At 37.1% G+C, this 18,264-nt stretch overlaps 1 protein-coding gene across 1 annotated transcript in view; it reads right to left on the bottom strand.

Moving 5' to 3' along the window:
- Positions 1–18,264, bottom strand: part of LOC140243803 (ciliogenesis-associated TTC17-interacting protein-like) — a 58,051-nt gene that overhangs the window by 35,860 nt on the left and 3,927 nt on the right. Inside the window, exons 2-3 of the mRNA XM_072323470.1 lie at positions 15,452–15,525; positions 10,241–10,426 (exon numbers count right to left, since the gene is read on the bottom strand). Of these exons, the coding sequence (XP_072179571.1) occupies positions 10,241–10,426; positions 15,452–15,525 (260 nt within the window). The remainder of the gene's footprint in view (positions 1–10,240; positions 10,427–15,451; positions 15,526–18,264) is intronic.

The following is an 18,264-nucleotide window of genomic DNA, read 5'->3' as shown; positions in this document are numbered from 1 at the left end:
GTCACTGATTATCAGTCTCTCCCTCTATCTTTCAATACTCTCATGCACTGTGTATTAATAAAATTTTCACTGGCAAGTGGTTTTTATTAGTACCCAGTGAAACTAACAATACTAACAATCTTCTTGCATGTTCTCGTCCATTTTCAAAAGTGCTGGTCTTGTACCATTCAGACAAAATTTGGCAGAAATCAAGATGGCTTGCAGAAGAGGACTTCTGCAAATGTTTTATAATCATAAGATACACGCATCTACATGAAAACTGTCTGTGGTCATATATGTATACAAGTAATATCCTACAAGAGAGCTTTATCTATGATTTCCTATCCTGGCACTACACAACCTGCCATGTACAGCTGATGCTGTGCAAATGATTGAGAGTGCTTGGCTTTTATAGATGGCTACTGTTGACCATGAAGGGATGGAGTGGCGCATGTCTATAAGCTGATAAAAGCAAAGGGAAGCACCTCACTCCAGAATATTACCATCAGGTGTAATTAGCCATGGACATGAATGATGCCACCCTACCACAATCAATCATTCGATGGTGAAGGATGATAGCTGGTAGCAGTATACAAAGTGAGCGTGTTGGCCGAAGGGCGGGGATCATGGAAGAAATATGAAGCAAACTTAATAAAGCAGAACTTAATGAAGAGAAGGCACAAGACATTGCAATATAAATGAAAATGGTGAAGAAAAAGGGAAAACAAAAAAAATAAAGGAAATTAGCCCATAACTGCTTTCTGAGTGGCCATTATTCAACGGCAACTCAACTGTAAGAATATGAAAATATAGGGGAAAAAAGAAAAAAAAAAGGAAAAACAGTTCATGTAAAGATCATAATAAACTACATGAACCAAAACATTCAGCTTGCAGCAGATAACATTAAAGGTCCTGTTTACCTTAGGGAACAGTGATAAAAAAAAAATCAAGATATGACATTTAATGAATATGTGTAGGTCTGTTGTAGTATGTACTACAAAACATTCTATCATATAGAATTTTTGCGATAAAGCCTAAAATATAAGGAGATATCTGTACTTTTCTCAATAAACCGTAACTGTAGACGATTTTAATAGTCTGGAAATATTTTTATTGTAACTATTGTTCACATTTTGTATATTTAACAATACTTAACATCTATTTTACCGATTCAAATTTTTACAGTGGTTGTTTCTATCCGTAACTCACATTTTAGAACTATTTTAAAGCACTAATGCTGGGTTTTTGTTTCATCTGCAAATGGTAAATTATGCCTTTAAGGAGATGATGACGGGGGAAAATACAGAAGAATGGTAGGAAGAAGGCTATAAAGTTCAACTTACGAGAATTAATAACACAAAATGACCAACTCTTCATGAAGATACAGCCCACAGAAATGTTCTTGTCTGTGATGTCATAAAGAATGTAATCTACAAATTTGTACATTGTACATATCAAATACCTCAAAGATTTGATCATTACTCTCCATTTTCCTGCTTTAATTTCTATGTGCTCTTGACAAAGTCACACTTTGAAAAGTGCCTCAATGTCTAAATCCTTAAAAACATATTATAATAACCACCCTACACTAAGCTACTGAAGGATAATCTGACTTTATAGCGTAACTGGTTATCAACAGAGAAATATCTGTGAATATTACATACTGTTATACTGACCTTTAAAGTCTGAAACAGAGACTAAGTGACAGAGAAAGGAACAAGAGAGTGTTTGATATGTACAACAAATAGATTCAGGGAATGATTTTCCAACTCACAATTTGATTAGCAATTTTAGCTGATGAATAATATTTTAAATGGTATTCTGTACACTTCTATGGAAGAAAACTGCTACACAAAAAGTGTAGCAGTAGTATAAAAATGCATAGCGAATTGCGATGCGATACCAGGAAAATTATTCCCTGAGATCGATACAAATATTACAGATAAAGAAAAAGAGAGGCAGACAGCAAACAATTTCTTTGCTGACAAGAAATGGGTAAACACGGCACCACTCCACCCTTCCCATCACTACCACCACCACCACCATTGCCATCTGAATGACAGAAGGAGGTTTGAAGTTTAAAGACTGCCGGTGTATAATGCACACTAGGTCTAAATGCACAGCATGAGGTGGCATACCACGACAGGGATGTCCCACCCCTCCTGCTGTGGGTATAACATGTGACTTAAAGGAACTATAGGGATGCAGTCTGCTATCAAATGCATACTGTCTTGGTCCATAACTTGATGACTACTACAATACTTATAAATGTACCATTTTGCCAACAAGCATCCTATGATTGTCAATCAGTCACACACAATAAACAATGGCTACGTTTTCAGCTATTTCACTGATGGGTCAGCTTGTGCCGATTTGAACTGCTGTATGTGTATATTTGAAATTCATTTCTTTTTCAGCTTGAAAATGGTGATACTAGAATAAAAGGAGACTATTACTGATTGCTTTACAGTAACATCTGATGCCAGCTCATGAATATTTGGTCAACTTGGTATACATGTATAGTCACTTATCTATCAATTTATCAATGTATTTTAATACTTAGTCTTCCTCCATCTAGGAGAGCCAAATCAGGGGTTTATTCATTGCTACTATTGGAGGCCTGGCAACAAGATGATAAAGTAAAGATTAATTCAGAATATTCATTCTAATGCAAGAAGAACTACAACAACTGATGACAATGTACATCAGAAATATCCAGTCAAGCATAAAAGAAAGTAATATTGTTTAAAATTAGGAGCCATTTGAAATGGAAAGAATTAAACTGCAGATTGGAAGGCAATGAATCATTGTAACTAATTCTAAATTGTCTTAATTCAATAGTACTTCAACATCTACTGCAGATTACTGTGCATAAAAGGTGGGATCTGTCTGCATCACAGTAACAGTTGACGATGGGTTTTCTCCCTTTGTTCAATGTAAATCTTGCAAGTCTAACACAATCAATTGCTGGAGGAGTCTTATATTAAAGCTGAGACACTGTAACTTTGTGAAAAGAAAGTTATATAATGATAATGTTGAGAAAGTTTGGAAAGAAGCAAATTTTACATATTTTCTTTTCATAATGCTGTAATGGAAAAGGAACAAATTTATCACAGGGTAGAAAATAGTGCCACTTTGGCAGATATTATAGGTGAAGTTCAGACAATCAGCCAGCAAGTACTGTATTATACTCGAGTGGGTATTACTCCTATTTTGCTGGTGATTCTTTCTCTCCAGTTGATAGACCGAGTTGTTCGATACTCTCTTAATTGGAACACTAACCATGGATAGTGTCACATCCTGACCAAGATAAATTGTTGATAGCATTAAATGCAAAGCTGTGCCCGGAGAGTAGCTTTTTTTTTTCCCCCCTACCACAGCGACTCGTGAATTATAAATGCTCTGCGAGAATCACTGGCAGCTGTTATTGTTTGCGCATCACAAAGGCAGAAACCCCTCCGAGTGTGGTGCAGCAGCCTTGACTCCTCCGTTTCTCTTCCCGCCACGCCTCATCAGTGATCTCTCCCTGATTCAATCAATGTGCTTGCTATCGCTGTCAGCCATCACAAAGATGTATGTTGACAAGCCGTGCAGCAGACAGAAAATGATCGCACGATCAGTATCAACTTGCAAATAAACAAACTGGACAGCCAAACAATCTGTAGCCTGTACTATGGACCGAATTGCTTTCTGAGTTATTATTTTTTTTCTTCATCTGGAATTAAAAAATGACATTTACGTCAAGCTATTCATCAGCAGAAACAAGGACTATCAGACTTTAAAAGTTGTTGGGTAACTGGAAATATATGCAGAACAAGTGAATTTCATATTGAATTGTGAGTTATACATGTAACATGTGCAGGATTTAACGTTTGCAGGAAGACTAAAGACCCCAACAAGAAAATAAGTTCCAGTACATGTACAATGCAGTGATTGGAAGCACATTTCACTCATCACCATGCTGTTGATGATACACAGACTATGCCTTGCATACTGGGACGTGTTTAACTTCGAGTGTGTAAATATTGTAGCAGCTGGTGACTGGACTTACGAATGAGATCTATTTTTCTCTGCACTGACTCCACTCTCAAAATATGATCAATATATTGATGCTATTTTCAGTTTATACTTAAAAAACACACACACACACACGTAAAAAAAAAAAATTCCCCCAAAACAAGTTATCAAGAAAAGGGATACACTTTTATCAACAATTTCTGAGTACTTTTCTGGTGCTTTTCTGCTAGAATCTCATTTTATCTTAAGCCAATGCTTATCTTGGTAATTTACCAATGAAATTTCTGCAAATGAATCTCAGGGTCATCACATCAAACATGGAAATTATCAAACTTGACTTTGACTGGTTGTGTTGAATTAATCTTCTTACATGTATAAAGCCTAAACATGACCAAAATTGTTTTGCCAACTATCAACCGATTTCAAATCTCAGTTTTCTTGGGAAAGTGATGATGAAGGTACATGTAGTTCGTAACAATAATAATAATGATTAATGATAATGAATCATGATAATAATGATAATAAGATGATAATGATGATAAAATACTGCTACTCTCAATGACAATATGTGCACTTCTAAAGCACTATAGTGTATTATAGAATTAATAAAAATCCTCTTTGGTATACTGTGGTTTACCTGCTCTACATGAGTAGTTGCAAAGAATAGGACTATGACAGGTCTGAACAATCAATAGGGAGCTTTAGATTTTGACGCGCGGACGTTTGAGCCGACGCTTGCGCTGGACGTTCTCCTCTCCCCGCGTCATGTGGAAAAGTAGCTTTAGATTACGCTGGGACGCAACGTATAAAAATAAAATCGCGCCCCTATATGATCAGTGCATGAAGAAGCTCTCTACATCGCAAACTGTGCAGATGTGAAAATAGCCCAGTACGCGTAGTGAAAAACTCAGGCGACGCAAGCTAAAAATAGATTAACTTTACGCGCGCTACTGCGCACGCTCAGAACATGTTTTTTTCCTTTGAACGTCCGCGCGTCTAAAATCTAAAGCTCCCTAATGTCTACAATGAGGATGCACTCATCATTAATTGCATTTTAGCATTTTTATAACTGGGAAGGAAAAGATACTTTTATCTCTGATAAAGTTGACATCAATGATTTACTTTGAACTTGTAACAGTTTGGTTAGTAGATGAAACACGAAGAAGAGAGGATGTACAATGTATGTATGTCTGTGTTTTGATTTGTTGATGCTTGTTGTTTTTTTTTTTGCTTTTGAACAGAATACAATGTGATAATGGACTGACAATCACTTGAATCCTCTGCATCTGTCATTAGTCTGTCTGCATGACTGCAATGGTCTCGGGTATGGTGTATGTTCAAGGTCTCTATATGATACTCTATGAATCTGAGTGAAAAGCCATCTCTACCCCCCCCCCCCACAACACACACACACACAAAAAAAAAAAAAAGAGAGAAAAAAAAGTTTGTTGACAGGCAACCAAAACATGACTTAACCTTTGAATGTTTGATGGCTATCACATGGATGGCAACTTGCCTCTGTGCTTGAACAGAGACGAAGGTCTGAATTACGTGAGGCAAGGAAATGAAACACTGGTCGGAAAGACACTTTGAGTCTAGAGGTAGCATGATTAGATCCTGACCTATTTTCACTGGTCTTGCCTAGTCTTTATCCTCAGACAGCTTGAACAAAGATAAAAACTATGATGTTGCATAATGTATGTCAGATATTTCTCTTGACAAAACAAGGGTTTGTAGTAAAATAATTCAGATATCATTTCTATATTCATTATGAAATGTAGGGTTTCCATAAAACTGGGCAGCTATACAGTTAAAAAAGCAGCTGAATACAGCACTGAAACAACCGAAGACAACAGAAAATACAATTGCATTTTAAATACTTTGAAATAGTAGAGAGTACATTTATGTGCTGTTAAGTGTGCAAGAGATAAGATTGAAGAATTATGCAAATCCTAAATGTTATATTTTGTGATTGATATTAACCACTAAATGTCTTAAAAACTCACTTTGTGTTTTGTTATGCCTCAAAAGGCACTCAGATGGCATTCAACATGTTTTAATTTATACATTTTGATACACATTTTACACACCTGTATAGGCTGCATATCACACCCAACATAATGTTGACTCATACAGATTAATTTTTTTCTTTAACGTTATGTATTTTTGACAATGATATTGATATTGTATTGCTGTATCATCTCTTGTACATCCTATCACGTCAATACGTGTGCTTTGTATGTACAATGTACATTGTATGTATCGATGCAATGTGTATGCATGCAAACAAAACAAATTTACAGACACAGACAATAAAATCGAACTGAATTGAATTGAATTGAATTTTCATGGCATTTTAGGGATTCAAAAAAGCAATGAAGCTCCCAGCACTTCCCTTAAAGTAGTAAGGATTGCAGAATGACTGCGCATGCAAATGAACGAAGGAGAATATTCAGAAAACCGAGCCGAGAGTACCCCAAAGAGTCCCCTCTTCGCACCCAGACAATGGCAACAACATACAATTTGCTCAACTGGAGAAAACATTAACTGAAGTCATCTGCTGGTCACAAAAAGGACATAAGTGAGCAGTTCCTCCCTCAGGGTTTCATCGCCCTACATTTAAAGACAGCTACCAGTATATGGCCATTCAATAGTCGCATTCATATCACCGGAGTTATCTTTTTTTTTTTGCATCGTGATGCAAAAATCAATTTTATTTGTCATCGTTCACACATATGCCGAGCAGGTCAAATTGTCGTGACAGTTGAAGAAAAACAAAAAAATAAAATGGCACTGATAGCGATGTGGACGTACATCTGAAAAATAATGCTTTTGTGTGTTTGTGTGTGTGTGTGTGTGTGTGGGTGTCCGTCCACACAAGAATTAGCAGTTTTTGCATTGCATTGCAAAAACTGATTTTCAAAACCCGGTAATTTAAAGTGTGTATGAATGTGGCTATATTATGTGTTGTGAAAGTAGGCTAAATAACAACAGAAAAGAGTCCCATTTCCCATCCTCATGTTTTTCTATATTTTATATTTACAATGATCATTCATGGACATATTTGTTTACACTGTACTGTCACTTGAATCAATGTCATGGGACTCAGGGAAAAATTCACAGCAGAATCAACGCACTGTAGACTTGCAGCTTGGCAAATCAAAGTTCATCATCCTTGAAAGAAAACTGAAATCACCCTGGAATATACGGTACAAATACAGTCTTTGTCAAATAGATGTGATCAGGTTTCTACAAAATCACTATAGAATCGAAATCTATTGCTTTGATGTTGATAAACGAATGTAAATAACATGCTAAAAAGGTAGAAAGAAAAAAGACCTCTCCAAACAGGTTTTTAAAAACAACTAGAAAACTATAATGAATACTCTCAGAAAATTGTTCAAGCTCTACATGTACCATGTGATTGCTGTGCATACCATACCTGCAGTCAGAATTTTGTTTTGCAGCTTTTGGAAGCCAATGTGCATGTCTATAAAAGGTACATGATATGTACATGTAAAATGTCTAAATGTCTGGAACTTAAACTGTCCTCTTGAAAATGAAGCTAAAAAGTGCTCAAACAGAGCTTTACTAGTTACAATTGTATCACAAGCACGGTGCTCCTTGCAATAATTGGCAATTACAAGTAGTTGCTAATGAGCATTTCCACAGTATTTGATCAATACATTTTACAATATATGTGTACAATGTATGATCTACAAGTGTATGACCTTAACTGATCTTTAATGTATTACAGGGAAGGCTTTACACATTCAGTTTTCCACATTAGCACAACTGCAAGGCATGTGAGACATGGATTAGATTGTACATAGTGTACACGTAGTTTATTCACAAAGCAACAACAAAAGGGGGAAAACAAGGGGGGAAAAAGGAAACAAAATCTTTATCATGAACAGAATAGCTTGTGCACAGGTCTATCAATATAGGCCATGTTCTCCCTTTTGCACAGACAGACCTACATTTTATGAATGGATGCACGCATGCAATTACACTAAGTAGCATGTCTGCATGACATAACACCAATTACACTTGGGTTTGTTCAATGATCATAACCTAACTTCATCACCTCAGGATTATAATATGCTGTACCTACTATAGTCCATGGAGAAATTATGAAACGCAATTACTGATAGTGCTCCTAATACCCCGCCCTCCCACTGCTCCCTCTCTCTCAGCCAACAACAACAGTAAGTTGTTTTTTTTTTGTGTGTGTTTTTTATTCTTTGTTTGTATTGCACATATGTGTAAAAAACGGTTTGCTTCAGCCTGATCAGGAAAGTTTTACTTTCTTTCTTTCTTTTTGTGAAAATGACAGTTCAGGGCCCCATTGCAAGAAAGTTGCAATCAACTGCAAATGATTGCTAATTTTGAAACAACCATTCTGATTGGCTCAGGGTCTGCCCTATTAAGAAGACATGCATGCAACAATGATTTTGATTGGCCAGTGACAATCAGTTGCAAGTTGCGTTTAAACGCAAAGTTTCTAGCAACGGGGCCCAGGTATTGTATCACAGCATTTATCAGATACATTGTACAAAGCTCCTTTTGTCAGACATGAGCCAGTACTTTTTTTTTTTTTTTTTTTTTTTTTTTAAAGACTACTGTAGCAAAGCTTTTAACGTGCCAGACAAATAACATTTTAGGCATGTATGACCTCATAATCATGTTTCATCTACTACACTGCAGGCCCTTCGACAATCCCTTTAAACATAAGGCAGGTCCTCGTCATTACGTGCCCCAGGCACATTCACACTCGAGTAATCTTATTGCATTTAACGCCATCCCAACTGCCTCCTCCTCTCCACTCCTCTAGAAGCAACCCTCAACTCCAACCGCCAACATTCATCTGATTCAATAACATCGAAAAGGACTCACTTCCGGAGGCTGGCAGGGCCCAATTTTGAATTTGATGGCTTCTCCCGAATCACATAAAAAAAAAAAATAAAAAATATGAGCAGTACGGCTTGAACGGATTGTTCACACAGAACCCTATATTTCATGATATTCCTTGTATCATTCACACATAACATTCTATTCCACATTCTATGAAAGCAATCCTTAATTTTGTTTTGACGTCAATCTGGGGCCATTTCATTATCATATGTTGTTTTTTTTTAATAGTTCTAAAGATGTAGGCTATATTTATAATAAATGATGGGTAACTGTGCCATAAAAACATAAACTGTGTAATACGATATTACTCTTGCTATTTCACAGAGGTCTACAGAAATGCATGTGTATGTCACACTGGCGAATGCAGCTGATGTAGTAACACAAGCTCAGTCCATGCATTATTCCTTTTAAGTACAAGCTGTCTGTAGTGGTCTTCACAAAATTTTACAAGAATCATGTCAAGACACATACAGGTGTACTTCATTAAATGGAATGTTTGCAAAATAGCTTTTAAGTTTTGAAAAGGTTTGAAGGTCCACTGTATAATATTGTATATTAATGCTCTCCATCCATTCTAATTAACCTAGGTACATGCATCTTTACTTTGTGACATGGCGGCACTGTCACACTGCCACAACTACACCCTCATCTTACAAGAAAAATGCAAGAACGATAAATTTATGCCAATGATTGAATTGTAATAAGTAATTTATCTCAATATGATGTCATAAGCACCAGATTAATGGTAACCATTACAATTTAAACTGTGGCAACTTTAATATATATACCAAAAATTTCCAATGAATATATATTTAAGCCTATAGATGTAATGATATTGCCTTTTGGGATTACATATTATGTCACTGATATTAAAGTAACACTATCACCCTAAAATAAATGTACAACCAGCTACAATGTACTTTTCTCAATATCTCACATCTGATATAATCATCCAGTACAGCGGTACAGCAGCAATTTAAATAGCATTTATCTACATCTAAACAAAGCAAGCTCCTGACATACATTGTACCCTCATTTGATTACTACCGGTATTGAATTTACCTATAGAGATGTATGAATTATGAGCTGTAGCAGGTACACTCAGAAAAAAAAACAAGCAAATACTTTTTCAAGTTAATATTTCTCATAGAATATTTGGCTAAAAATTGATGAATTATACACCATATTGAAAGTAATTTAATTGGCTATCAACCTGGTAAGTCAATAAAAAAAGGCAAAATTTAAAACTGGCCGACACATATACAATACATGTAGTTTTGGTTAATGGAAATTCTGCAAAGAAGCATTGTGGAAATCTTCAAAAACTTACCTCTAAGTGATGTTCCCATTGGTATATTGTCGATGGTGCCATGGCTGTTGGCATGGATGAGAAGGCAGTCCTCACCATTGTGCCGCGCCGGCTCAACGGTGACTGTGAACTCTCCCAGCTCCTTACCGATCGTGGAAATGGCCACAAGGCTGTCAGTGAAGAGGATATCTTGGAGGTCTTCTGTAGCTGTGGGTTTGTAGGGTACGGGAGAGATAAAAGGGGGCATCAGAGCATAGCTGCAATGGGAACTAGAAATAGGGCAGCTCACTTGAATCCAGTGACTGTGGAATGTAAATTATATGAAAAGTGGATTTAATTGTCATACATATGTACCTGCAGTCAAGACACTTAATCTTGACTGCTATCATTGTAATAACTGACTACTGTAATGTTAACCAGTTCCATTTGAGGCACAAGACTTTTGCAAATTGGAGCCAACTGCCTTTTCCGCACGCAAAACTTTGCAAAGTACCAACTGGCATTCAATGCATTGTGTCGACAGAAACTTTTGCGTGCATTTCACTTTTGCAAATCTTGGCTCCTCAAAGAAATTTGCATAAGTTTCATGCACCCAAAATTTTCTGGTTCTAGAGTATATTCTATACCAGGCCTTTATATTGTGGTTGAAGAATATCACCACATATAGGCAAAATCTTCTTGGAGGAAACCCGAAAGCATATCAAATTGAACTTCTTTCAAGATTTTGATTAAGATATTTTGGTCAAGGCAAGGAACAACAATCATACACGGCAACATATTTTGAAGACCATACTAAGTAAAAGCTATAAAGCATTTAAATCTATTGTATCAAATGTTGCACAATGAAATAAGCATGAGATTTTCATCTTGGGGGGGGGGGGGGGGGGGGAGAGCAATCAGTTGACTTTGCCTCAGCAGCATGACCATTCCAAAAACTATATATCATTAATAGACATACAAAATACTGTGCTATGATACTTCAATTCCACTCAGTCTTCTCCAGGCATGAACTTGCCAAACAACAAAAAAAGAAAAAAAAAAGAAGAAAGATCTAATTGTCTTTTTTAAGGTTCATTTTAAATGTTTTTTGCTTCATTAGCATGCTAAACAAACTTGTACACACAAATGATGAAGGCTTGGCAAGAGATCAAAGAAAGAGTGAAGTTGACTCTGAAAAGTGGATTGTATTATGATTGTATTATGATGAAAGGGAATTAAAAGTATCTAAAATAATGCTGCAAAACTGCCCATATTGCAAGCAATTGTATGCTTTTTCTGCCAATGATTCGTCCTGGTACCAAACTAACAGATTCATTGAAATATACATGTAGCACACTGCTGAACTATCAAACATTTGCTTTGACTTAAACAGAAGACACCCAAAGTGCCTCTTTCATGGTAGGGAGAAAAGCAGTGTATATATGCACAAAGATAGATTAGGATCAATAGTGTTTACTGAGAGCAGTTGGTACCCTTCTTTCAGGAAGACAACATCTTTTGGCCTTTTCACCTACATGCACAATGCTATGAATAGCACTGCCAATCATGCCAATATAGTCTCTGAAATCATTTAGGATTCATTGCACGAGCTGTGGCTGGTGATTTCAACCAGAGTCAAAATCAGAGCTCGAGACAAAGAGAAGACCTACTGTATTCTGAGTTAGTATGGCTTCTCTATTAAAGATGTAGACAGGCTATTTTATTCTCTGCGTAGAATTTACAGAATCAGAACAGCATGTTTTTGACATATGTTTTTTGATGACCAGAAATGTAAACTTTCCCTTCAAAATCCATACATTGAATATCCGCTGTATGCAATCACAATGTACATCTGCCAGAATGTACACCATTGACAAAAAAAAAAAAAAAATGACTGGCATCAGAAATCCGTCAATAGGAACAATCTCAACATCACAGAATGTTTGCAATCACGAGGAGAGGCTACAGATTGCAGAGCCTATCCACAGACATGCTTTGTGTAAACAAAAGGCCTATAAATCTCGGCAAGATTACTCATTCATTGTATACGTAGGCGTGAAGCATTGGGTATTTGAGAGCAGCTCTGGCTAGCAAATGCTTGTTGATAGGAACAAAATGGCTTCATATGAGGGTACATATTCATACATGTGTACTATGTCTTGTTTGTTTTTTTTTTTACCCCAAATGAGATTTATGAAGGCGATTCACTGGTATAAGTTTTCAGTGTACAAGCATTATAGCGTGGAAATATCCAGCACTATCTTTCTCTTTATTGTGCTCATTACTAAAGTTTGTATGGATTCCATCATTTTAAAATCAACTACTTTGGTGCACCATTGCTTTATCATTCCATTTTGTGCAAGTAAGTATGAAAGTTTGATCAATTTCAAAGAAAACACAAAAATTGCCATTCTAACTATTAAAAAGGACAGATTCCATCACTTAATCGCACCTTGTTGCACCATTGCTTTATGTCTTTATTTTGTGTAAGTTTGGTTAATTTGCACAGAAAAAAAAATTGTCGTTCTGGTTGAAAGGGCAGTATTTGACTGTCTGTCAATAAGGGAGTCTTAATCATATGCACAACCCAAAAACAAAGTATTTTCCGAATGGTAATCTCAAAGCCTCCTCTACCTTAATATGCAAAAACTAATGAATGCAAATTGGATCAGATGCAGGCTTCACAGTTCAAATCCATAAAAGCTGCCATCCAAGTGTACAAATTTCAAAATACTCACCCCCCCCCACAAACAAACAAACAAACAAACAAACAAACCCACCTGGAAGCATCATCCATACACTGAGATATCTAGACAGGTATTGATACAAAACTCTCCTGTATTTCTGAAATCCAAACTGTCAATGCAATTTTGTACGAAGAGAAAAATGCAACTGAAGGGCAGATACAAATCCAAATTATATCAGATGGCATGACATTCGATCTTGATCAAATTGGTCATATTTTTATGACTTTTGGCAACAAAATACGGTCAAACTTTTTTTTTGGTGCTAATCTTGTTGAATAGACCAAACATTTGCGCAAACAGCAAATACAACAGAATTTCGATGAGTGTTAGCATTCAAAGGACATCCAAGGTATGTACAGGAATAAGGTGAGGCTCAGAAAAGCATTAATTTTACACTTGTTGCAGCTGTTGTTGGGGATAAAAATGCCAGCACGTCAAAGAGTTCATGTAGCCAGCTGTCAATACGTCTGCATCCAAATCAAACACATTCAGTCTATTCTCAAAGAAGAGCCAAAAGTTGGATGTTCCCAGTTTTTAACTGACATGTCAGATATCTTGCCCCTTATCCAGACTATTTATTCAATGGCAGATTCAATATAAACAGGAACATTAAAAGGATGTAGTGTTTTGTAGTACAAGGCTGTAGGGTGCCCAATGAATTCAGCATTTCTCTCTTTCAAGTTTCTGGATGCCTTGGCAATTACACTTAAAGAGGTTATCTCTCCCACGTCTGCAAGACAAAGCAAACATGTGCCTTCACTCTCAATTGAGAGTTCCATTTCTTGTCTCTTTCGAGAGGGGGAGAGAAAGAGCCTTATGAAAACAGCAGGACAGCTTCAGTTGAGTGGGTTTATGGTAGTTTGATGTTGCTTGTCTTACCATGCACTCATCATCAGGCCTGCATGTGACTACTCTCCAAAATTCAATTCACAGTTCTTTGAGGAGGTAATATACTTTCTGCATGTTTCTAGGTTCCATATAAAAAATCTCTCACCTTTGATTAAGGAGTATGTCCCATTCTACCTTCAGGATAAAGAAAGATTTCCCACATGAAATGACAATGACAAATATTCCTTCTCTATCTAGAAAGCACATAGAAACACAGTGGAATATTCTTCCCTGACAGGGATGGTCCTGGCATGTCATTGTTTGCCTTGAACATCTGTTTTTCCCAAAAGTAAGACATTTTCTGTAGCATTTTGGTTAGCAGTTGCATTTGCCTTCATTTAATCCATTGAACTCTGTATGAGCCATGGCGTAAACCCCCTGTGTGCCACACTATTCTGAGATAGCACCCAAGTCATGCTTTGGGAAAGCGTTCTGTTTTTCAAATCTATTTTACTTTTATAGATTTTTGCTACCCTGGACAATATTCAGCAAATTTGCAGAGAAAATGACCAGCTTTGCTCTGATGTAAATTGTGTGACAAATTTATGATTGCTTTTCTTTCAAATGACCAGTAGCTACATTATTGTAGAGACATGACTTTTGCACACACAACAGTGACAGAAATTTAGAATTTACTCACAGATCCAGTAGGGAACACCCCTTGATACTCAATCACCACATAAAATACATGCTACATGTGACAGGAATGGAATCGTAAGAAACGCTTTCATTGTACTGTGGCATTTGACAATTAAATATCGCTTGGTATGGGTGGTTGTATGCGTTTGAGCAGGATGCGAAGTTGGCACGCCATTGACTGAGTTGGGCATGCGAACATGACACATAAAGAGTTAATGAGACCTTAGCTCAATTCTCTTTATCCTTCATTTAGTACAACTCTAATTTGATCTAAAATATGATATCACAACCTTTAGTATTAACGCAAATAAATGTTAATTCAACAAATCAAATCCAAAAAACAAACACCTTGCAGTCCACAGATGTGCACAATCATAGAATGGGACCATGATGATGAATACGAAAGTGCTTTAGCAGTATGGTTTGATTTGTTATGGCATGTACAATCCCTGTAAAGAATATTTCATATGAACATGTTTGCAATTTGATTTGCATCTAATATCCCCTAGTGAAATCAGAGAAGAGCTAGGTGGTGTGAACAACAGTGCAACAATTTTGGTTTCTGGGGGCAAGGAAGAAGAGTGCAACAATTTTGGTATCTGGGGGCAAGCAAGGAAGAGGCCAACTCATAGCCTGCAGCTCTGGGTGGTATTATCTCGCACCTACGCAGCTAATTGAGACCACAGATATCAATGGATACTGGGAAGGCATCGTGAGATGAAGGAACACCAGTGAATTATTGATGTTCTGACACTCAATATCTGCCTTACAGCATTGTGCACAAGCACAGAGTGTATTTACCCTACCATACTTGCATGCAATGCCTAATCGCCCGAAGAGAAAGCTGTATGTATCGTGTCCGTCCTGTTCAATAGGAAAAAAAAAAATCAAAACCTGAGCCTATGTATGCAGCGAGAGGTACGCTGTAAATGTGATCTGTGGGCTTTGTACAGGAAATGTTGCAGAAACCGTAACTTACTGATGGAGTCCAGGAAATCCAGAGCTGTCTTATTAGCCTCAGCTAGTGGTAAATCTGGTGCATTTTCTGCTTCTCTGTAAGTAAATAAGGGAAAGAGATGGAGAGGAAAAATAGTTATAAATGGTAATTCCACTTTAGTCACATGAATTAATGACAGTATTTACTTAATGTGGGAGTCACAGCTTGACTCCTTGGCATCAATTAATGACAGTGCTAATTCTACAAACAGGGATCAGTTTGACTCAGCCCTGTCCTCAAATCATTTAATAGGAGAATTGTTGCAAAGTAGAACACACAACATTGTAAACCATTGAATATGAAAAATGAATGTTACCTTTTAAAGGGTATGTACAGTTCTGGTTGAGGTGAAGATTTAGCTTTGAACGTTTTGCGAGATATTCAGAAACCACTCTATGAGATGTCAAAGTGCATGCAATTCTAAGGGGTATCAAAAGTTTATTTGATGAGAATCGGTTCTGAAATGGCTGAGATAAAAAAAAACAACAACAACAAAGTGAAACAACGAAATCCTAATAAAAGGCGTGGCCTGTCGCCTTTCATTATTATCACTTTTTGGGATATCTCAGACATTTGAAAACCAATTTTCATCAAATAAACGTTGAATCCTTCTTAAAATTACATGCTCTTTCATATTTCATAAGAGGTTTCTCATTATCTCACTTAGGAATGTTATAAACCTGCATCCCCACCTCAACCAGTACTGTATAGTCCCTTTAAGTGGTTACATGATGAAACTCAAAGAGGAATAATATTCAAAACCTCATAAATGGTAAAGTGGTTCACAACCAATTTCAAGGTTTTTGTGTGGAAAATTATATGTTAAAATACACAGTATACATACGTACAATAATTCACATCTTTTGAAGTAACGCGCACACACACACACACACACACACACACAATATCATAGAGGCAGAGCTTTGATTGGATGCCCATACATCTTTAAAAAAAATAAATGAATAAATTCAAACACATAGAATGTCACTGATTGGAACACGATATTGTGGAGCACTGCCATTCTTAACAGGGTTTGTCAAGCATGATGGCAAGGGTAATGCACACTAGCTTGCCTCAAAATGGGTGAGTTTTCTTCAGATCATAGTACTTCCTATAGGTAGACTGTCCAGAAGTTGTTCTGTCACTGAATACTGTATACAACTGTAAGTGGAAATTTTCGCAGTAAATGTATGTCGCAACCTGAAACTAGTGCAAAAATGAAAGCACGCAAATATTTCAGTATGCCATGTATGCGTGTTCCAGTAATTCATGTCCCAATTTGGCAGAATTAAAAACATGAAAATTCATCTTACCCAGCCAAGTGCAAAAAAATTACTCATGTGAAAATATCCACTTCTACAGTAGTTGTTCAAATAGCAAATTCCCATACAAACTGATAGAAGACAGACCTGTATAAGCTTGTTTCGAATGTTTGTTTGTCCTCACAAAATCATGGATCTTGGGGCAAATGAAATGATAAGAATGATTTTTGTTGAATAAATCCAGAATGCCTAATCATTCGGTAAATGTGAGATCCACATTGTGCTTAACAGGGATGTCAAGTTCAAAAAAAAAATTATGAGTGAGATTTCATGACTCGGCATCTCGGCATGCGAATGTGCGCGCGAGCGAGGGTGTGGGAGGGGTTTTTCTCCCCTGTGGCCTTCCACGGTAGGGAGGTTTTTCAATTTTTAGCTCTTAATGGTGCGATCAGGTGCATACTTAAGTGACTATTTGTTACTTATTTTGAAAGACAAAAGGAAAATATACCTTCAATTGCAACTATCACTTTAATATTTTGAGCTATGCTCATTATCATAGGCCCAAGTTGCAGACTTCGCCCCATGCGTGAGAAAAATGGGTGTCATGCGTGAGATCGTGAGATGGTCCCTAAATGCTTGAGTCTCACGCAGAATGCGTGAGACTTGGTAGCTCAGGCTTAATGCGAGTCCTTCTACGTTCTGTTCCTTTGAATTCTCAGTTTGACACATTTTCTTTCACTCTTTAGTCTTATACCAATTACCAGTCATGGAATAATCAACAAGGTAATGTATACTGTAAGACAATGCATTTCATAATTAGTCCACCAGTACTCTAGCCCTATTTTCAGCCTGCCACACTTTACACCAGTCTTAAAGGGGCATAGTCCCGGTAGTGTAGATGGCGCTGTTGATGTTACTGCCGATCACCGTTAGCATTGATACGAAGATTGCCGAAATTGAGCTGTCATCAAGAGTAAAGCACGTAGGTGTTGCTAAGTAACGTTGCCTTCGTTGTCTTCTCTGCGCATCACGCAGTCTGTAGTAATGCCAAGGTGCGTGCATATGTGCTTCTTATTATGACATCACAAAAGAAATTTGCTAAAGCTGTCATCCCCCTGAGCCAAATCATGAGCCGAACTGTGATCGGACCACTGACACAGTGGATCGGACTTCTTCGGACTCGGGAAAGTGGGCCAAAGCGTAAGCGCCAAAGAGAAGTCGATAGCGTAGGTCTCTATAGGAAACTTGTGCCGCGTACGCATTTGACTAAAACACCGGGACCATGCACCTTTAACTCTGCAGAGCTCTAATAACTCAGTGCACATCATTCATGCACATCAATTCCCGAGTGAACATGTTACAAATTGATACAAATTAAATATATTGCACTGTAAAAAGTGGAAAAAAAAAAACACCAAAACCAAAACTTGTCCTTCCTGAGTGCACAAAGGTACAATGTACATATTCCTAGTCTGAGCGTGTGAGTGATATAATATACAAATGTACCGTATGCGGACATGTGTGAGTTACATT

Source organism: Diadema setosum, chromosome 20 (genome assembly GCF_964275005.1).
Source record: "Diadema setosum chromosome 20, eeDiaSeto1, whole genome shotgun sequence".
Taxonomy (NCBI): domain Eukaryota; kingdom Metazoa; phylum Echinodermata; class Echinoidea; order Diadematoida; family Diadematidae; genus Diadema; species Diadema setosum.
Note: the sequence above shows the minus strand (reverse complement) of the source record. Positions and strands in the feature narration are given on the sequence as shown.